Source organism: Melozone crissalis, unplaced genomic scaffold (genome assembly GCF_028551555.1).
Source record: "Melozone crissalis strain CALT ecotype California unplaced genomic scaffold, PUWL_Pcris_2 ptg000006l_1, whole genome shotgun sequence".
In the NCBI taxonomy this organism is placed as follows: domain Eukaryota; kingdom Metazoa; phylum Chordata; class Aves; order Passeriformes; family Passerellidae; genus Melozone; species Melozone crissalis.
This window is the reverse complement of record NW_026535784.1, coordinates 32394193-32414812: the sequence shown is the minus strand read 5'-3', so window position 1 is coordinate 32414812 and position 20620 is coordinate 32394193. Positions and strand designations below refer to the sequence as shown.

Genomic DNA, 20620 nt, shown 5'->3' with positions numbered 1-20620 from the left:
AATCTTATTTTACCTCTTTCAATGGATAACTTTTTGCTATATCTATGATTCAATTTGCCTCTGAGGTAGAATATAAGAAAATAGCCTGCTACAGAAAAATAACATTCCTCGTAAATATGATGGCTATTTACGTAGAGATTAAGCTTTTTTCCCCATGAACAACTGTGAAAATTATCCTTGATATTATTATATTATGAATCAGAACAGGTATTATCAGTATTGTTTTGCTAGTTTGTTGGAAATTAATTCAGAAAGCTTTCAGTTTCCTACAGACTAGTAGGCATAGAAACTAACCTGTTAAAATGGTGATTTTTCTAGCCATAAATACATGAAATAAATGACAGTTGCAAATGTCTGTGAATATAGGGCATCCTCATCCATTTGAATATAAATCATCCTAATCTTCAGTTCTTTGACGATGACAGTTTCCTTCATTGACATCCCAGCCTTCCAAGACCTGGTGCCAGTATTGAAAACAATGGTGAGAGCAGGACAGAGGTGCTTGTTCTCTGCATCCTATGGCACTCTGCTGAGTGTTGCCAATCTCTGCAGGCTGAGTAAATTCTCACTGAGTAAATTTGATGCTGTCATACTTCATGCAAGGCACTGACAAAACTGCTGACAGCTTCCTTGCTTTGTTGTCAGTTACTAAGTTGCTGACCTGACCCAAATGAATCACGTATTTTAGCTTCTGCTCAGCAAACTTGTACTGACTGTGTCTAGCTTAGAAATAATCGAGAAGAAAAAGGGAGATGATAGTAGGAATAGTACCCATATAAAAATGGAATCCTTTTGTATTGTCTATGTAGAGTTTCATTTTGCATTTAATTTGATCTAGTTTAGCTAATGTTGCAGGTGGCAATTAGAAGTTGATCTATGCAGCTACTATCATGTAGAGAACTGTCTTCTATAGGCATCATTTAGTTGGCCTATAAAATGCACAGTGATGGCAATGTATGTCACAGTTCATGTAATAGCTTTCTACCTGTCCAAATATCTGAAGATGTTTTCCAGTTTTCAAGGTAAACCAACAAGTTCCATGGTTACCACTTCCATGTGTTCAGTATGAACAAGACTATACATCCTGAATGGAGGTTTCCTTTTACTTATTGTTGATTTGCAAGTTATTAAGGTTATGTAATTTAATATTGTTAGTTTGTTTTTTGTGGACTAGAGTGATTGGTCTTAAACAGTTTTCATCTTCTTCCGCTCTTTAAGTATTATGGTTTTGAGAAGAATTATTACTTCTTCATCTGACATGTGTGTTGTCAGCCTTAAGTTGCCACTGACTAACTCACCATAATCAAGTTAAACACAATTATGTATAGAATTCAAATTGCATAAATGCAATTTCATCCTTATAACTTTACATCTTTTTTCTTAATTCTAACTCTTTACAGTCCTTCCCTCCAAGTTCAAAATGGTATTTCATTGGAAGATTATGCCTGGCAATTCTGTAATAGGTACTCTTCCCCATGAAGGCAAAATATGACAGCATGCTTTTTGAAAATCCGTTTCTGGCCAAAGGAATATAAGCAATACCTAAGAGTGGCATTTCAGTTATAGGCACTATGCATTCCATTTCAGCTAGACAAGGAATCATGTTAATCCTACAAGCCTCAACAGTTCTTTGTGTCTGAAAAATGTTCAGCATTTCACACGGGATTATTAAATATTTTTTTTAACCCGCTCTAACCATCTTCACTGCCTTTAATTTTTTTATTTTCCGTCCCTTCCATGATCTTCTTAATTTCCTATCAAATACCAGAAGTTGTAATTTCATTTAAGCATAGGTCCACGTAAGCCAAGTCATGGTATGTGGTCTAAGTGAACAAAGTTACAGCTATTTACAGGGCTTAGGTGCATGACTGCCTTCAGACTTCATGGAAGGTGGCCACATAATATCCTTCTGCAACAGGTAAGCAGACCCCTAAGAATGAAATTCCAGTATTTCCTTGGCATGCAGGGCTGTATAATAACTAACATCCATCTCTTCAAGCCAATCTGCTAGCTTCCAAAAAGATTGAATAATTTTATGGCTAGCAGTACATCTGGTAATGCAAGGTCAGAATCTGCTCATATTTTAGAGACAATGCATAGAAGGTGGCCTTCGAGTTAAGACAGTGGAAACTGAGTTTTGAGATATCTCTTACTTTCTTGGGATACAGTGGGAAAAGTGCTTAACCTCCATTTCTCAATAGTAAAACATATCTAATCACCTCATGTCCAATTTCTGTTTCAGTTCTTACAGATCTATTCATTGAGCTTTTCTTTAGAGAAACATTTTTATTCAGCTCCTGCAGACACAAGAACATTCATTGTGCAATTAGATTCTGTCTAAACTGTTGTTAACAGGTAGTCCAATGCTTATATTCAATAAGATGTGCCATGTGCTAGACTCTGTGGGAAATTATGGTGAATGTTCTTACTGAAAATACACATAAGAGTATGCCCAACCTAATGGAATGGGAAAAATGTTTGGTGGAGGAAATGGGGGAATAAAAGGAGGGAGGCCTGCTGTGCTGCTCTGGTGGGCTCTTCCAGCATGCTCTGAAGCTGGGGACAATCTGAATGGAACCAGGCATGTTGTCTCTAATACCATATGTGTGTTTTCTCTGAAGCACTATACTTTAACTCTGTTCTCAAATGCTTTATGCACCACTACTGTACTCTCAGTACAGGGCTGCATGCATTTGAGAACAATTTTTAGTATGTTTGGGATATCTTTCTGTAACTTTGTTTAAACAAATATTTGAGGATGCTTTATGGGATATAAACCAGGCAGAGTTTCCTGAATTAACTTTCAAGTCCATTTTGGAGGAAAGATTTGTATCTGTATATTTCCATGCAAAGCAAAATCCTTTAGCTACAGGGTGAAAAATACAGAGCAGCATCTCTGCTTTGGAAATCTAACATTATGATTTTTGGGGGAAGAGATGATAATCTTTGCATGAAACAAAACAGCAGATCAATTAATTTTTTTTGCTGGCACAACTACAGACACAAGCAGATGGGGTCTGCTTGACTTACTGACAAATGAATTAGTGGAACAATCTGAAACGCAGATAATGTCTACCACACTTTGACTTCAGGGTAAGATGTTCCAAGCCCCAGAAGGAAGTTGTACAAAACCAGTCAATTTAATTACCTGTCAGAATGGAAGAAATTATTGCTCAGTGTCTGGCTTTTCATGCCCTGAAACTATAGGAGCTCCTGTGTAGTAGCTAGTTGAAGGCAATAAGTGCGTGCTTCAGGTGCTGGGGGTTTTCTGCTCTTCAATTCTTGTGTGTAACATGTTTCATAGTCCTGTGACAGTCCTCTGAAAGTATAAAACTCTCAAAGGGTGTTAAATGAATGGCTTTATCTGGTAATCATTTAAACTTGAATTACATTAAAAAATTAATGAAAGCATCTACAGTAATATTAAGCACAGAACTGCAGAGCCAGCTATTATCAAACTTTTTATGACTGTACTTGCTCATTCATCACATTTATAAACTGTTCTTTCTTTGTGCTCTGACACATGGAAACAGCTTCCAGGTTTTTTGGCATTGGAGGCAAGCTATTGCAGTGGAGATCAAAATGTAGAAGATATTTCAGAAGAAAAAAAACTTGTCGTGAAATATGAAACCTAAACATACAAAATGAGAAAGTTACGTGGAATGTTAAGGTTATAAATGAATGCAAGTTGGTCTTTTACTCCACTTAATTATTTCTGTCACTTCCTGTTTATATCACCTACCAACTTCAGTGTAAAGACTTGTGAAATGCAGATAAGTGTATCAAAAAACTAGTATGGGAGCATTTTTCTTCTGTATCTTTCTGTATCTGCTCATTTGCTTTTTTGTTTTTATTGAGTCATAATAGAGAATTGCATTTGTAGATATGTCAGAAGACCAAATAATTTTCCTTTTCAATGCATTTTAATTAATTTTGGAAATTGTAGACCAGATTTTAACTCCTTAGAATTTACAGGTCCTAATTTGTGATTTTGTTTTTTTTTGTTTGAAACCAATGAAACCCGGAGGGATTACAGATATACTTACTACTATATTTATGAAGCAAACAGCCACTTTCCAAAAGTAAATGGTATCATTTGGGATTAAGAAAAAGTGGGAATTTTCAACTATTCAATTATTTTGCCATATCTCATATTTAATGATATTGAAAAATATATATATTATAAAAATGTTGAGTTATTTCAAATTGAAGGTATTTTCAATGCAATACCTTTTTCTGCATTATATCTGCAGGCTTTTATAATTAAATGTTAGGATCTTATAGAGGAAAGTAAATTCCAGTGATGGGAAGAGAATTTAGCCACCTGAAGTTGAAAGTATTTTGTTGTGACACAATATTGGCTATGCTCTGAAGGAAATTTATTTCAGTTTCAAAATGTAATGGAAGCTTGAAAAAAATTAAATATTGTCAAGCACAGACATCCAAGTTGTTGAGTGATGGCATTCATTACTGAAATATAGAATTGTAATTGGAGTGAAGCAAAGAGTTCTTTTTTACTCTTCAGCTGTGCCAGAAAGTGCATATTGTGAATTTTCAGGAGAATAGAAGTTTTCTCTTCAGTTATTCTGATTTATCCTTCTTCAGTGGAGCTAGCCTGGAAGACAGCAGAGTTCTTGCTTAGGCACTCACAAAGAGGCTCTAGCTAGGTTGGCCCAGACTGCATTGGATCTCAAAACCCCTTTTCAGATTTATCCCAAATGTATGCCTGAGTTGTAAGTGCTGGTAGTATGCATACATGTGGCAGGAATTCAGGCTTAGTCAAATAGATGATAAAAAATATTCTTCTATAAACATTTAGATGTCAGGTACAAAATAGTGCTCCAGAAAATGAAGTGAGAATAAGTTGTCCAAGAAGAGATGATGTATGGAAACTGATACATTAAATACTGTAAATGACTTGCAATGCAATAAGTTTTCTGAATATTCTGAAGAAAACTGATGTAAAGAATCTCACTAAGTTAGCTTGTAGTTATCTAATGAGTCCAACAGCCCTCAAAAATGTCTTACAAATAGAAGTGTTGAAAACTTCATATCTTAAATGATATTTAATTTATTCCTCGATTTTTAATTCATGCTTTTTTCACATGAACATGGTCACATAGCTTTTAAATTTATACATATGTCCAAACTCACTAGTTTAAAAGTTTCTTGATGAAATTAATTATTTTTGAATATGCAGCTTATGTGTCGCAAATAATCAACATGCCTGTTGTAGACAAGGTGGTTTGCAGTTCATAAGACATAAGTGGTCCTTGAATTGCACAGAATTCTCACTCTTTCTTGATCTGATGATTGCAAAAATACAGAAGAAAGGGAATTATCTGTCTACATCTATTTGTCAGTTAAATTGCAGCTTCTGAAAGTGACACTTTTATTGCATAGGCTAGTGGCCAAAGAGGGAAAAGAAAGTTCTGTGAAAGGTTTCTGAAAATGTGAAATCTGTGGGTTACACCTACACCTGGACAATTATTTTGTCTTCAGAAAACATCTAGTTAAGATCAATAATAATAATTACTTTGTGTTTTGTTAATGGACAAAGATATGGACAAAAGATAAATCTTTTAAAGGAGTAAAGATAGATCAAAATAGGATGTGAGGTAGGGTTTAAACTTTGGGCTTCAAAAATGGAAAATAAATTATTCAGCATGCATTTCAGCATTCTGTTATTTCAGAAGGTTGACTATAACATAAACAATACTGTTTTAGAAGAAACTTCTTTAAGAGGTATTTGTTCATTCTGGTTACAGAAGTAAGCATACAGATTTTTCCTTTAATATTGATTGCTTTTTGGCCGGTTAAAGAAATATGATCTCCCTGCTGTTCATGTTGAATAAAAACAGCTGCACAAATGTCTTTGATCCACATGATGAAACAGGATTACCTGAAATGTGGTATCTCATTTGGATACCATTGGTACATTTGCGAAATATCATTTGCACCAACCCCACAGTGCAGCCAACAAGAGTCACTTCCCCGCTTTCTTTGCCACATGGCTCAAATGTACCTATGAGACTTTGAAGCCAGATCAGCCTGATCTGCTAGATACTGTTAGTTAATTTTATGTTCAGTATTTATGTATCTTCCTTATAATCAAAGTTCAAAAAAATTATTGAGCATATACAGTTTTATAAAAAGTTACTCCTGCAAAAAATGAATGGAAAGTAGTGAACATTACTTTAACTTCCTACACCACTTGTTATTACAGAAAAACACTGTGCAAAATCTGAAGAATCAGTAAAATCAGTTAAATTAACGCACACTGCTTATAATGTAACACTTTTTATTATAAAATTGGCTTCTGTGGTTTTCATTATAGCAACATTTTTAATTGCTTAACTGAAGGTTCAGCCAAAGCACCAGCATTTATATTCAGATTTTTTTTTCCTTAGAATTACAGTATATAAATACTTAAAGTATGTATGTTTTTATTGGTAACTCTCTTATGAATTACCTATACAAATAATGAAATATCTATTGCACAAATATTGGGCAGTGTGTAGAGAATTATAAGCATCTGAATAATTTGATTCCTGCAGTGTACTCTAAATCTTTTATGAAAAAGCTGATTTATTTTAAAAATCTGGTCAAGTTCTTTAGGTAGTAATGTTTTATAGTCTGGAAGTGCTGCACTGCTTAGTTTCAATGGAGAAAAGCAAAATGGGAGTTACACAGTATTGTGATGGAAATGCTGACTCTGCCAGTATGAGAATGTCAGACTATTTCACTTTGACTTTTCTTGCTGGACATACTTAACACCACTAAGGATAAAATTACTTTTTAATTTACAACTTATCTCTCTGCACTTTCTGTAGTGGTCAGAGTTCCGTATTATAATTTCTCCCTAAGGCTATATCTTAAAGTTTCACTTCAGCTGCCATTTTAAATTAACTTTAAGAGTGTGCAGAGAGGAAAACCTCTCTATTCCTCAGTGACTCTCAAAAAACATAAGTTCCAGCAGGATTATGCATTAGAGAGAACCTTGAACTGTTTTTCTTAAGACCCTTGTGCTTACTTAGTCATTGTACTGTTCAACTCTGTTTATATTTTGTTCAGGGTCATTAAAATCCCAGACACACGTGCTCCTATGTATTTCCATGCATGGAGGATTGTGAGGGCATAAAGAAAAGAGGAGTGAATAGAAAGGCACATTGTGTAGCTTGCTGCTTGGTGTCAGTGTGCATGAGCTGCTGCTTACCTGGCATCTGACTGTCCTTTTTTTTTTGCTGTTCTGGTTTTGCCACAACGTAGCCAGTAGAAAGGCAAAGAGGGTTTGAAGCATGAAAAATGAGTACCTAATCATTGTTCCCCTACTACCAAAATATCTCTTCCTTGTCTGTTGACTTTCCAGTCTAGTGATTGTTTCACTGTCTGCCTTAAATATTTAATTGCTATAATTTTAATATACAGGAGATATAATGTAGGTGTAAACTAAGCATGGTTGAAGAAAAGCAAGACAAAGGCTGGAAATGCACACAAGAAGAGAAATGGTGGAAAGAGAATGAAGAAGAAAGTAGGAAAGATCAGAAAAATGCAGTGCAATTTGAAATTGGGCAAGATAGAGAATGACTAATAAAATTGATTTCGGTTATATAAAGTGTATGTTACTTTTTTTTTTTTAATTGGTCAGCCATTATCTGACATCTTACAGTAGTTTCTGTTCTTTTTCAAGGGGACAGTTCTCTACAAATTTGCATGAACTGTAGCGTGGCCTGCAGGAATGCACCCACGGTGCAAGCTGGAAGACTTATTCTGGGGACTGATATGTACACACATCTGCAAACCCTTTTGTTGGTGTCTCTGTCTGGTTTTTTCCTATTTGCACACTTAATGTATACAGAGACCCTGCAACAAAGGGATAGGGAAATGAGTGGATGATTTTACGCTTGGTACCTAGAAGTTATGAAAGAGGTATCTTTTAAAACAATGGTCTCTGTGTAGAGAATTTTCTTTTTCTCAAAGCATCTGCCGTGCGTTTGTTCCTCTGAGTCATTTTCTTTCAGGCTGGGTTCGGTTTGGTGTATTTTAACTCTCCAGAAGTATTCCTGTCTTCTCAGGGCTAGAAAATAATCCTCTTATCCCCAAGAGGATCAGTAGGCTGGAATAGACTGGACATGAGTTAATGCTGCCCTAGTTAGCATAAAACTGGAATTTTCTTGTAAGACTTGCTTTGTGGTTATTTTTCTGTGTCTAGCCATGAGTCCTGGTTTCTTTGGCTCATTTTCCCTTTGATAGTGATTTGTTGCTTGCTTTAGTGATCCCTTCGCAGTAAGAGGGAATGCTTCAAAGATTTGTCTTTGAATCTTTTTCAGTCCTTAGGAGCAGAAAATTCTCCTCTATGATTATTCTGATTGTAATGCATTAAGGCTGACTGCACAAATATATAAATATATAAAAGATGAAAAAGTGGCATTCAGCCTGTGTTTGGGAAAAAAATACTTCACTTATTTTTATTTGATGACCCTTTTTTCAATTCACAAACTCTGTTGATCCGAACTGGCAACTGGAAAGTTATTGCTGAATCAATATTTGAGTATTTTCTTATTCACCTAATTTTGATGTAATCACCAAAATAAATTCATGACAAGTAATCCTCCTCTTTTATCAACATGTACACCAAAAAAAAAATACAATTAGAAACGGAAATAGAGTACAACTAAGCCTCTTCCAGTGTTCACCGTTTGAAATACCTGTGTTCTTGCCAGTTGTGACGGTGAATTCTTCTTTCCACGATAAACAGTGGAGTCCTGCACCAGGTGTGTTTCCCATGCATCAAACATTGCCTTAATGACAGCTGAGGTAATTTGGTATCGAATTGCTTACTTATGTGCTTTCCTCTGGGGCAGGCAGTGTCTGATGAAGCAGGTCAGGACTCGTTTTCAGTATGACACTGATGTGATACAACAAGTCTCAATCCCAGCTAGTGCTGAGGAATAGCTCCCACTACTTGAGACTGACCATGTGCATGTGTATGCACAAGTCAAGGGACAACGTAGAACTTGTCCTCCTAAGAGGACAGTTTACTTATTAAATGTTACCTGACAAAAATAAATAAATGGATTTTTTTTGTTTTAGGTTCTCATGCTTAAGACAATTTCTTAAGCACTTTATGAACATAGAACTTAGGAAACAATAGAAAGCTATACAGCTTGCATGAAACTAAAATGGGATCTGTCTGAGAAAATAATTAGGCTTGGAGGAGAGGTTTTCCTTTGCAGGATGTTTCTGGAAAGGAAAGAAAAATAGAACAAATGGTTATGTAGGGCTTCATATTACAGGCTCTTGTCTGTGATTGTCTAGAAATTGAATTAACTTCTCTCTTGTGCATATTGTTTAAAATACAGCTTAGGAAAGGCTACACAGAGGTTAGGACTCTGAAGGTCTAATAATCAGAAATAGTAGCAGAGGTCCTCGCACTGGTAGAAGGGATGACTTGTGACAAGAGGAAAGGAGGGGAAGAGGGGGAAGAGAAATGTTAATTTTGGCAGTAGAGCTGACAGAATAGATTTGTCTCCAAGGCAAATAGTTGTAAAAGTAGGCCAAAGGGGTCTGCTGAGTAAACAAATGGAAGTTTGTTAGTTCTTTCCAAAAATGATACTTTCTCTGTGCACTATCTAGGTAACAGAAGACAGAAAAAGAACTTGTTAGCATTTTAATTACTGAAGACAATTGCATATAGCTTTAATGCCACTACAAACTGAGGCTTTTGCCTTCAGGAAAGAACATCTATTGTTCATTTACACAGAGAGCTTGCCCACAATTATTATGCTATTAAGGGGAATTGTGTTATATGTAAACCTGGTGGATTTCTTAACTCTGCATTCTGTAATAACCATGACATTTCAAGTTTTACAATGCAATATTTTCAGAAGGATGCTGTAAACCATTTTTTATTTATGATCATTACATGAAGTTTGTAATTAAAAAGAACAATAAAAGTGAGGCTGTTCAATTTTAAAGACTTCTCACTGATTGTTATTTTATAATATCTGTCATCCTGTAGTGTTGCATGCTTTTCCTAAATAGATAGGAACTCCTTGGAGTTATTTTTGTTTCTGGGGGTAATGGGAAGTCATCTGATAGAGGGGAAAAAAATTAATTCTGAAGTATTACTGGGATGTAACTGCAAAAATTCTCTCATCAACACATACAAGTTAAAGGAAAAATACCAAATTTTTGCTACAAATTTTAAATATTTAAAAATATTTTTAACAATTTGGTCATCTTTTACTTTGAATTGACTATCCATAAATTTCTGAGGTTATATTTGTTAATTTAAAAAAAACATACTAGAGTAGAAAACCAAAAGTTTGGGGGGAAGATCCCTTTTGAAGCTTGTTGTCAATAATTCCTCATTTTGTTCTTGTTAGAACAAGATTTGAATATTGGGGTGGCAGAGGAAGAAGAGGGAAAGGAGGGAAGGGAGAGGACATAAAAAAACACAGATTAGGATTATGGAGTGAGAAGAAGGGAAGAAAGAGTGGTAAAGATCAGAGTCAGTTTGCAGGACTGGAATGGGAATAACAGCCCTGGCAAGGCTTGGCAAAATTTGTTTTCAGGATATGGGGACAATCTGAGAACAGAAGACTGGTTACTCATGAGCGATTTTCTTTTAATGACTCTCCAATCTGTCTCTGCTCCCTGCAAAAATGCACAGCAGACACTAAAAACCAAGAATTACTGATTTCTCATACTTGCTGGGCTGCCAGAGATAGAGATAAATCAGGGCATAGCCCAGGGTAGTAGGACTGCCTGATATGAGGGTATCAAACATAAAAAAGGTGGGAACAGGTACATTCATGGCAGCAGTATGGGCTGAGAACACAGAGTAGTTTACACTGGCAAATGCTTGATTGACCTGATGTAAACAAAATTATGCTTTGCTTTTACATACTTGTAAGTCACCCTAGATAAGTGTCTGTTTTGTCTGTACCTAAATCCATCCCTTTTGTTGGGACGTATCTTTTTGGTAGTGGAAGATGTATTACTTACATGCATAAAAATCCAGCCCTAGGACACCAGTTTGTGTTCTTGATCTAAAGCACGAGTAAACCTATTTAAAGTGTACCAATATGAAACCTGTGCCATGGGATCATGTTAGGTTGACTGGGCAAGATGGACAAAAATCCCAGAATCCCAGAACGGGTCAGGATGGAAGGGTCCACAGTGGGTCATCTGTCCCAGCCTCCCTGCTCAAGCAGAGCACATGGCACAGGATTGCATCCAGACAGGTCTTGAGTATCTCCAGTGTGGGAGACCCCACACCCTCTCTCTGCAATCCCTTCTGGTGCTCAGTCACCCGCACAGTAAAGTTCTTCCTAATATTCTGGTGGGGCTTTCTGTGAATCAGTTGCCTGTTGTCTCTTGTCCTGTTGACTCCACTGAGCAGAAGCTGGATCTGTCCTTTTGTTACCCTCCCTTCAGATACTTCTATACATTCATGAGGTCCTGTCTCAGTTATCTCTTCTCAAGGCTGACCAGGCCCATCTCCTATTCTTATATAAGAGATGCTCCAGTCTCTTAATTATCTTTGTTGCCCTCTCAACAGGAGCTCCAGAAGCTCCATGTCTCTCTTGTCCTGAGGAGCCCAGAGCTGGACACAGCACTCCAGGCGAGGCCTCACCAGGGCTGAGTAGAGGTGCAAGATCACCTCCCTTGACCATGTTCTTCCTAATGCACCCCAGGACACCATTGGCCTCTTGGCCACAAGGACCCTGCTGGCTCTTGGACAGCTGGGTGTCCACCAGCCTCCAGCCCATACTGATACATGATTACCCCTCCCCAGGTGTGGCAACCTGCATCTGCCTTTGCTGAATTTCAGCTGGTTCCTCTTTGCCCATCTCTCCAACCTGACAAGGTCCCTCTGAGGAGCTGCACAGCCCTCTGGGGGATTGGCCACCTCTCCCAGCTTTGTGCCATCAGTGAACTTGCTGAGGAGGCACCTTCTCATCCAGCCAAGACATTGATGAATAATACTAGGCCAAATATCGACCACTAGTGACGGGCTTCCAGCTAGACCCTGTGCTACTGATTGCAAATTCAGATACTTTGTGTGCAGAATCAGCAGCGTTTAGGTAGATGGGAGTGATAAATTGTATCAAAATGGATTAGACTGTGGTCAAAACAAGCCAATACACAAGTTATGCAGGAAAAACTCATTTACCAAAACAGGACAGGAGATAGTTTTAAAATGTAGGTGTGTTGTGTACAATTTGCTTTGTATTCAGAAATGTCTCCCTACCTTTTAAACAAAGTTTATTCTAACAAGTAATTTCTTTGTGAAATACTTTCTTTGTTAAACACTTCAAAGCACCATGTGCTGATTTCAGTAGCAATTTAGATTTTTGCAGCAGAGTGTAATGTCTTCTTGTGTGCGATGAGCCTGAACCAATCCTTTATATTCTTTTTGTCTTTGTCTTTCTACATGTGTGTGGGCTGCAGATGGTTCTGTGAAGGAAAAGAACTCCAGAATTCCCCTGATATTCAGATCCATTCTGAAAGTGGAGGACTTCATTCACTAATTATAGTAGAAGCCTTTGAAGACGACACTGGGCGCTATACTTGTCTGGCTTCAAATTCCTTTGGTTCAGATAGCACATCAGCTGAAATATTCATTGAAGGTAAGAGATAAAATAATAAAATACTTGATGCATATAAGAAAAGATAATTAAGCTGAAGTTCACTTTTCTTTCTTTATCTTAACATTACATTCAGTATGGTGGTAATTTTATGGTATTCCTCTGCTTTTCTTTAACAAACACATTTTTAACATCAAATAATATTAATTCTGATATTTCAGTGAATGTATCAGGAATCACTGAGTAGATTGCTATTTATTTAGGGCAGAAAAGAGATAAAGAATGAAATAGGAGGAACCAACAAAAACTTTGGCATATCATTATAAGCAGTACTTCTGTAAATCACTAGTTAAAGTTTTGACTAATGATAGTAATAATGATTTTCCTGGTAGCAGTAATCCCCATCTCAGTTTTGACATATCTGCCTCCCTGTGCAAATATATGTGGCTGCCCAAAATGAGTCATCTTTAGTGTCATCTTTAGTCATGTGTAAATGTACTATAATCCATTATCTTTGGCATACCGATTTTAAGTCAGATTAAAGTCAGTCATATTGGTTTTGTCCACAAACAGCTGCTAGTTGTTGTCAAAATATTTCCTGACTGCAAAATTAGTAATAACTCAAGTATTATTTTCTCTGAGAAAAGTTAATGATGACCATGAGGAAAACTATTAAGTTATCTTTTAGTAGAGAACTGTATTTCAGGCAAGATTATCTTATACCTGAAAACCAATTTTAGTTCATACATCTCCCAAAAAATTAGGTACTACATATTCTTTTACCAGTTTTGTAACTCATTAAAGTTAATTTAAATGGTCACTTGAAAGCATAAAATAAATTAACATAAGAAATAGTCATAAGAAATCTAAATAATGACACACCAAAATTATTAAATAGATTTTATTAACCAAACAAAAAACTTTTTGCTCCTAACTAGCTAAATCATGACATAGCCTTTATAGGATTTATTGCATTATGCTCTTTATTGTCAGAACTTTTGAATATGCCATTGGGATATAATAGCAAAATCCCCAACACTTTTCTGAATCTTACAGATTCTAGTAGGAGTTTTCTTTACAGTAGTAATCATGATTTCAGAATTACTCAGGTGTAGTACAAACACTACTGCTGTGTGAGGTTATAGGGACAGAAGCAACAGTAAAAGGTGAATAAAAATATTCATTCTCTGACATCTGCCAGTATTGCTATATGGAAGTCCTGTCTTGAAGCTTTATAACATGTTACTTTGAAAGAAAAAGACTTGTACAAGTCATTAGGCTCACCCCCTGTCATTTTTAAGGAAAACAGGTTGTCACACAAGCAGTGCTTTGTACATTAATAGACTTGATGACACTGATGTGTCATACTTTCTTTTGTGCAGCAGGCCCAGCCATGCAAGACCTGGTTGTTCTACGTTCTTAAGAAATCCTTTCATGTAGACACACTTTGATGACTGGACATTTGCTTCTCTCTTCTCATCTGTTCTATACTACTTATTGCTTTGATTTTTTTTACAGCATAAACTTTGTAAATCAATAGGGTTTTTAGTCCCAGCATTGTTACACTGGAATCTGTCTATGCTATACTGTGCATATTGTTTATGAAATGCTTATGGTTTGCATTAAACATACAGCTATCCATAAATATGCACAAATTCCTTGAGGAATAATATGTACTGCATAAATGTCTAGAATAAATGTTTGAAGTATCTGTTGTTAGGAAAAATTAGGACAAAGGGAATAAATGCTTTCATATTTTTTTCTTTAAGTAAGCTCGGGGTATTGCCAAATACATACATTATATCAAGACTTCCACTGACAAGAAATAGCAGAGAATAAATTTTATGTGTAGGTTAATGTAAATAGTCTGAAATGTGGACATCATGGGCAGCAAGTTTAGTCTGAAAATGTCTTGGTACACTGAGTTGCTCTTATTTAAGTTTGAAGATTTGTTATCTATATAAGCCATATGTTTGCTTAAGCTTCAAATTTAAAATTTAAGTAAATAAAATTATACATTTCCCGTAAAGCAATAGTACTCAGCCTTTTTTTTTCTGTCTTGGCCATATTTGTCTCAATATGAAGGGAGACAGCTAGGAGCCCGGGGAAAGCAGTGTGCAATTAAATTGGCATGCTTATGATTTCTGTAACTGTCTAAAGTACATAGTTACAGATAAAAAACTTATCAGATAAAAAACCTGCCATAGTTTGTTACAGAGGGTTCTCAATTCTTGAAGCGAAATGCAAAAGTATAATAGTTTTTCCTTTGGAATTTAAACATTAAATAAATCAATAAAATTATATGAGATTATTGAAAAAACTTTCTTTTCCAGGTGCCAGTTCTACAGATTCAGAGACTGAAAGTTTAATTTTCCAGTTAAAATCTGGAGCTATGCCACAGTAAGTGTGTAAAGCATTACCAATATTGTGTAAATGTTCTTAATAAGGGATACTGGAAAATCTTTGGTTTTACAATCCGAACAAGCATCTGGGGTACACTTGTGTATGCCTAGTCTTTTTTGTTTCTCTCATGTGATATAAATGTGTAGTATAATAACTGTAAATCATATTAATTTGCTTGTTCTGTCAGAGAAGGCTGACCTCACTCTGACAACATATTTGTTGATACTAATTTTTCATATTCAAAAGTAAGTTCAAGTTAGCCAAGTTTTCATTTGTAGTCACCCAATCCAGTGACTCCAAAGAAATATGTAGAGGACTACAATTAAAGAAAAAAAAATTTAGTTTCATCTTAAATCAGTACTTTTTATTGCGTGAGGAAGTGCAAATTAGCCAAAGGTTGTGTTCTACTCAAGCTTCATTCATCAATCTTGATCTTCAGCAGTCATGTTGATCTTTTCACTTGATAATAACATACTTAAATATGTAGAAATTACAAGGTGGCTTACATATTAAAAGCTAACACATTCTCATTTCAGATCCTATAAAATGCTTCCTGGGTTTTTATTTTTCAGGGCCCAAAAGAAAACCACTTCTGTTTCTTTGACAATAGGATCTTCTACACCAAAATCAGGAGTGACCACAGCTGTAATTCAACCTATCTCCATGCCCAGTCAGCAGGTATTTTTAGACAATTTTTGAATTAGTAAAAGTATTTCAGATTTTCTTCCAAGATTTACAACACCTGAAAAACTCTGTCATTTTGAGGAATCATATTGTTAAACTATAAACTAGCATTACTATATTAAGAATTATGGTTTTTAAAAATTAAGTATTTATCCACTGAATGGGACACAAAAGTAAGTATACATATCGATTCTTACACAACATGTAACACAGCATTTAAGCAGCAGACAGATCCAGTGATGATGAAAATTACAGAGTTTATCACTTAATAGTGACTTGTTCAAGTCCTAAAATAATGTACTACAAATGAATGCCTGCAATATTTTTTACCAAAAGTTTTAAATTTTGTTATTAAATTTACTATTGCTGTCATTTCTTTGGGCCCTTTAGAGAAAAAGAAATTTTACTATCTAAATGTTAAATATAGAAAATCATATTCATTCATTTGTACTAAGGCTTTAATACCGCTGTGGCTAACTTTACAAGTTTACATGTAAATCGTAAAATACAAACAAAATTAAAATCTCTGTCATCCTATATATGGTAAATTCTTTTCCCTTCCTTGAGCTAACCTTGATAAGCTTTGAGGCACCTGGATTTATTTATCACTGCATCAGTGAAGGGATGTAGAAGCAGGAGAAGCAAAAATGCTTCAGTGCAAAAGATTTACTTGAATCTCTTAACAGGAGTCAAATCCTCAAAATACTTTCAGGCAAAGACAATTGGACACAAAATTCTTATTGGAAGTATAGAAGCCCTCAAGCATTTGTTTTGATTTCAGAATATAACAGATGTGAAATAGTGATGTCTTCCAAGAAGTATGGTAGAAAGAACAATAAGACTGCGCATGTGAGAGTTTGCATTTTTGCATATATATGGGGGCCATATATCGAAATTAGTATTCTTTCCATTTCACAGCATTCTTGCATTGCTTTGCAGGCTCAAAGCCCTACTTCATACCTGCACCATCTGGATGGACCCAAGCCTATCTATTCTGCACCTATTTTTACAAAGGTATGTTTTATCCATCATGATTTTTATATCATACTCTTATAGTCCAAAAGAAAATATCAAAATTATGTATCCTAATGCAGGAAGGCTTGATCAAGTTCAAACTTTTCAGTATCAATGACTTCCTAAGAAAATACTTTTCCACTGCAACAGCAAAGTTCTTATGCATTCTAGTAATGGATTAAAATGAGTATTCTGTATGAGTTTTCTTATGGCTGTGCCTGCTCTCCATTGATAAATCTTTGTAAAATATAGCAAGGTAAGTACTAATTACTAATAATAGTCTTGACAAAGCTTCATTCACAGTAATTTATCTACTGATAAGAACAAATAACACAGGCTTTTTAACTCTGATTTAGAAAAAAAATTGTAAATTAAAATTCATAGAACCAGTTAGGTTGGGAAAGACCTTTAAGATCATCAAGCCCAACCATTAACCCAGCATGACTAAGCCCACTGCTAAACCATGTTGGTAAGTGCCACATCTACATGGCTTTTAAATACCTCCATGGATGGTGGCTTCCCTGGGTAGCCAGTACTTGGCAACCCTTTCTCTGAACAATTTTTCCAATATCCAATCTAAACCTCCTTGTGACACCTTCAGGCCATTTCCTCGATGTTTTTCCTGAGGGGGCCAAAATTCAGCATGGGATGCGAGGTGCAGCCTCACCACTGCTTAATACAAGAGACAATCCTTTCTTCTGCTGATCATACTTTTTAGAAGAGAAGTTTCTAGTCAGAAAATTCTATTCTGTATTTCTCACGTAATTACTTAAGTCAATATTTATCTTCACAGTCATCCCAAATCAAACTTAAGAACCGGGAATTAGGTAGCAGCAAAAAAAGGATGGCATGCTTCCCTATCTATAAAATACAGCTTCAGTTGAAAATATTATTTCAATTTGCCTCAAACAATTATTTCCATAGTAGTAATTATTATTTAATCACTACTTGCTGAAGCCAGAATGAAGCATTTCTGGTTATTACTTCAGGAAAACATTTGATTAAAAATTCATATGGACAGCAAATAGTTTTGCTTGGAGATAAGAGTAAGAGTAAGCCCTGCTCTCTACAGCTGTCTGGCTTGGCTCCAGCATATTCCTGTCTCATGTCTAGAAAGGTCTGATTCTGTCCCTCATAATTCTGCACCCATACTGCAGGTGTCACAAGAGGGTGAATAGTGGAGGTGCAGGAGATTAGAGAATGTGGTTACTGTATGGTTAGGAAGCAGGCAATTTCCAGGTAAGAGTGGGAAATAGAAGTCCATCCCCCATGCAGAGACTACCAAAGCAATCAAAACTCTGCTATTTCTTCCTAATGCTCGTATCTCTTGTCCCTGAAATTCTTTACTGAAGAATTTGAGCTGCTTAAGACAGCTGGGACATACCAAAACAAAATAACTAATTAAACAAGAAAACAAACCAGATATGAAGAATAAAATATAAACTTAATCCAGCATCCTGACATAAATTTCTCCTCATGCAAAGTTCAGGGAACAGCACAAAGATTTTCAGGTTTCCATGTAACAAAATTCTTATGCATTTGATTAACTAGAGATCTGTGAATATAAACTAGAATAAATCTGAGGTTAGACCTAACTTCAAGTGCTTTGCTGCAGTAAGGTCTAAAACTTTGTCAATAAATTGCAAAGGACATAAGACAGCCACTGCAGAGTAAAAAAGGACTCCTTGATTTATAATCTTGAGATAGATAACAAAGGTAAAAATAGTGGCTATCATCTGTCAGTTCTGTTACTTAAAATATTGTGTTTCCCTCTGGCTGCAGCTCTTCATTAAAGATCTAGTCTCTTCCGAAATTTTTCACATGTGTACAATGATTTATTACAGCCAGAGTACTGTCCCAGAAGCTATCCATACACTAGTTAATATATCCTAATCATATTGGTGTCATCTAATTTTTCTTCTTTGTTACATATGGCTCAGATGAAAAGCAGCTCCACCTTCTAGAGCTGGACCCAAAAGCAGCTCAGCTACTCTCAGGATTAAGTCAACCAATAGTTCCAGAATTTTCATTTCAATTTGTGGAAGAACAAAAATTGAAAGCTCAAACTACAGTGATCTGCTTGTGTTAACTTGAGGAATTAAACACTTCTGCACTTTTCCAATCTTTGGTCTTTTTTAAGAATGTATTTGTAAATACATTCTCAATTTTTAACTATATAGACAAATTAAATCAGAATGAAAGAAAATGTCTGTTGCAAAAATGTAATGACACAATAAAGTTGAATTATGAAGGGAAGCAAATACTATTGTTAAGAATGTAAAGTGCTTCTGGTTTATTTTAATTGTGCTGTTTACATTTCAGGAGCTACAAAAAGCCACAGCATCTGAAGGACAAGTTGTAGTATTGGAATGCAGGGTTAGAGGACCCCCTCCCATTCATGTTAAGTGGTTTCGACAGGGCATTGAAATTCAAGATTCTCCAGACTTCAGAATTCTCCAAAAAAGTAAGGCAATGTCATGGTTTAACTTCAGCCAGCAGTTGAGGACCACACAGATCCTCATTCATTCTCCCCCAGTGTGCTGGGAAAGTGAATTGGAAAGTAAGAGTGAGAGAACTCATGGGTTGAGATACAGTTTAATAGGGAAAGCAAAAGTCTCAGAAGCAAAGCAAAACAAGGAATCTTTTGACCCCTTCCCATGGGCAGGCAGGTGTTTAGCTATTCTGAGGAAAGAGAGATTCCATTACCTGTAAGTTGTTTGGGAAGAATGTTGACTAACTCTGAATGTTACCCCTTCCTCCTTCTTCACCCAGATCTATATGCTGAGCATAATGTCATATGGTTTGGAATATCACTTTGATCACTGCAGTTTGTTTGTCCTGGCTGTGCTCCCTCCCAATTCTTTGTGCATCCCAGCCTCCTCACTATCAGCAAGATATAAGTAGCAGAAAAGGCCTTTATAGAAAAAATCTCTGTATTACCAACACTGTTTTAAGCACAGATCTTAAACATGGCCCAGTACCAGCTACTGTGAAGAAAATTAACTCTACCCCACTTAAACCCAGGACATTTTCCACTCCCTTATTCCATACCATTTATGTCATGCTCAGGTCCCATACTAGCCAGGAGATGCTCATGAACCACCATTTCTCATCCTTTGGTCTAGTACACAGATAGCTTTCCCTTAGTCTATGCATCATCCCTGTAAAATTTCACAAAACCTACTTTGAGTTCAGTTAGTCTATGTCTTTGGCCTCCATCTGTTGTGATGATACTCAGAACAGGAGAGGTGGTGTGTTACATGGACTTACTGAGCACCAAAGCCATTCCAGGCCAGGTCATCACTGCCCTTGCACTGCTTCTTGTGAGGGCTTTTGCTCAATTGTTTCGCATTGTTCCTGGTACAGTAATTCCTATCACATGCAACTCAAATCAGAGGTTACAACAATTTAAAAGTATTGCCATTACGATCTTCACCCATGGTCCCACTGGACCCTAACATTGCATTTAACATTACAATTAACTCCACTCCTTGTTTCTAGCCTGGCTAGCAACAAGAGGTTCTGACTGTCTTCACCTCAGTCAATTCCAGATGTAGTGGACACCACTCCAAGTGAAAGCCAACTTGGCCTGCACTCTGCTGCCAAAGGGGCCGAGGAAAAACACATTGGTGATGTGAAGCCACACAATTGTGGCATCCCACTTGACTGCCTTTGACTCCAGTTCATCTTGAAGTTCTAGCACATCTGGCACAGCTGCACTCAGCCAAAATCAGCTCAGGCAATAATCTGAAGTGGCTGTTTTTAATACAGGATGGAAAAAGATCGTGAAATTAGTCTGTCAGGATTAGGTTTTGGACAGAGTCCTTTCCTCTTCCCATTTCAGTGCTAATGGCTAGAAGTAATAACTGAACTGCTGCTACTGACAAACAATTTAAATATTGCTGATTTTGTAATGTCTGTAC

The 20620-nt window shown here is 36.2% G+C and overlaps 1 protein-coding gene across 1 annotated transcript in view; it reads left to right on the top strand.

Moving 5' to 3' along the window:
* Positions 1–20620, top strand: part of PALLD (palladin, cytoskeletal associated protein) — a 186710-nt gene that overhangs the window by 48997 nt on the left and 117093 nt on the right. The window contains exons 3-7 of the mRNA XM_054290671.1: positions 12460–12638; positions 14930–14996; positions 15572–15677; positions 16623–16697; positions 19020–19161. Coding sequence (XP_054146646.1) covers positions 12460–12638; positions 14930–14996; positions 15572–15677; positions 16623–16697; positions 19020–19161 — 569 coding nt within the window. The remainder of the gene's footprint in view (positions 1–12459; positions 12639–14929; positions 14997–15571; positions 15678–16622; positions 16698–19019; positions 19162–20620) is intronic.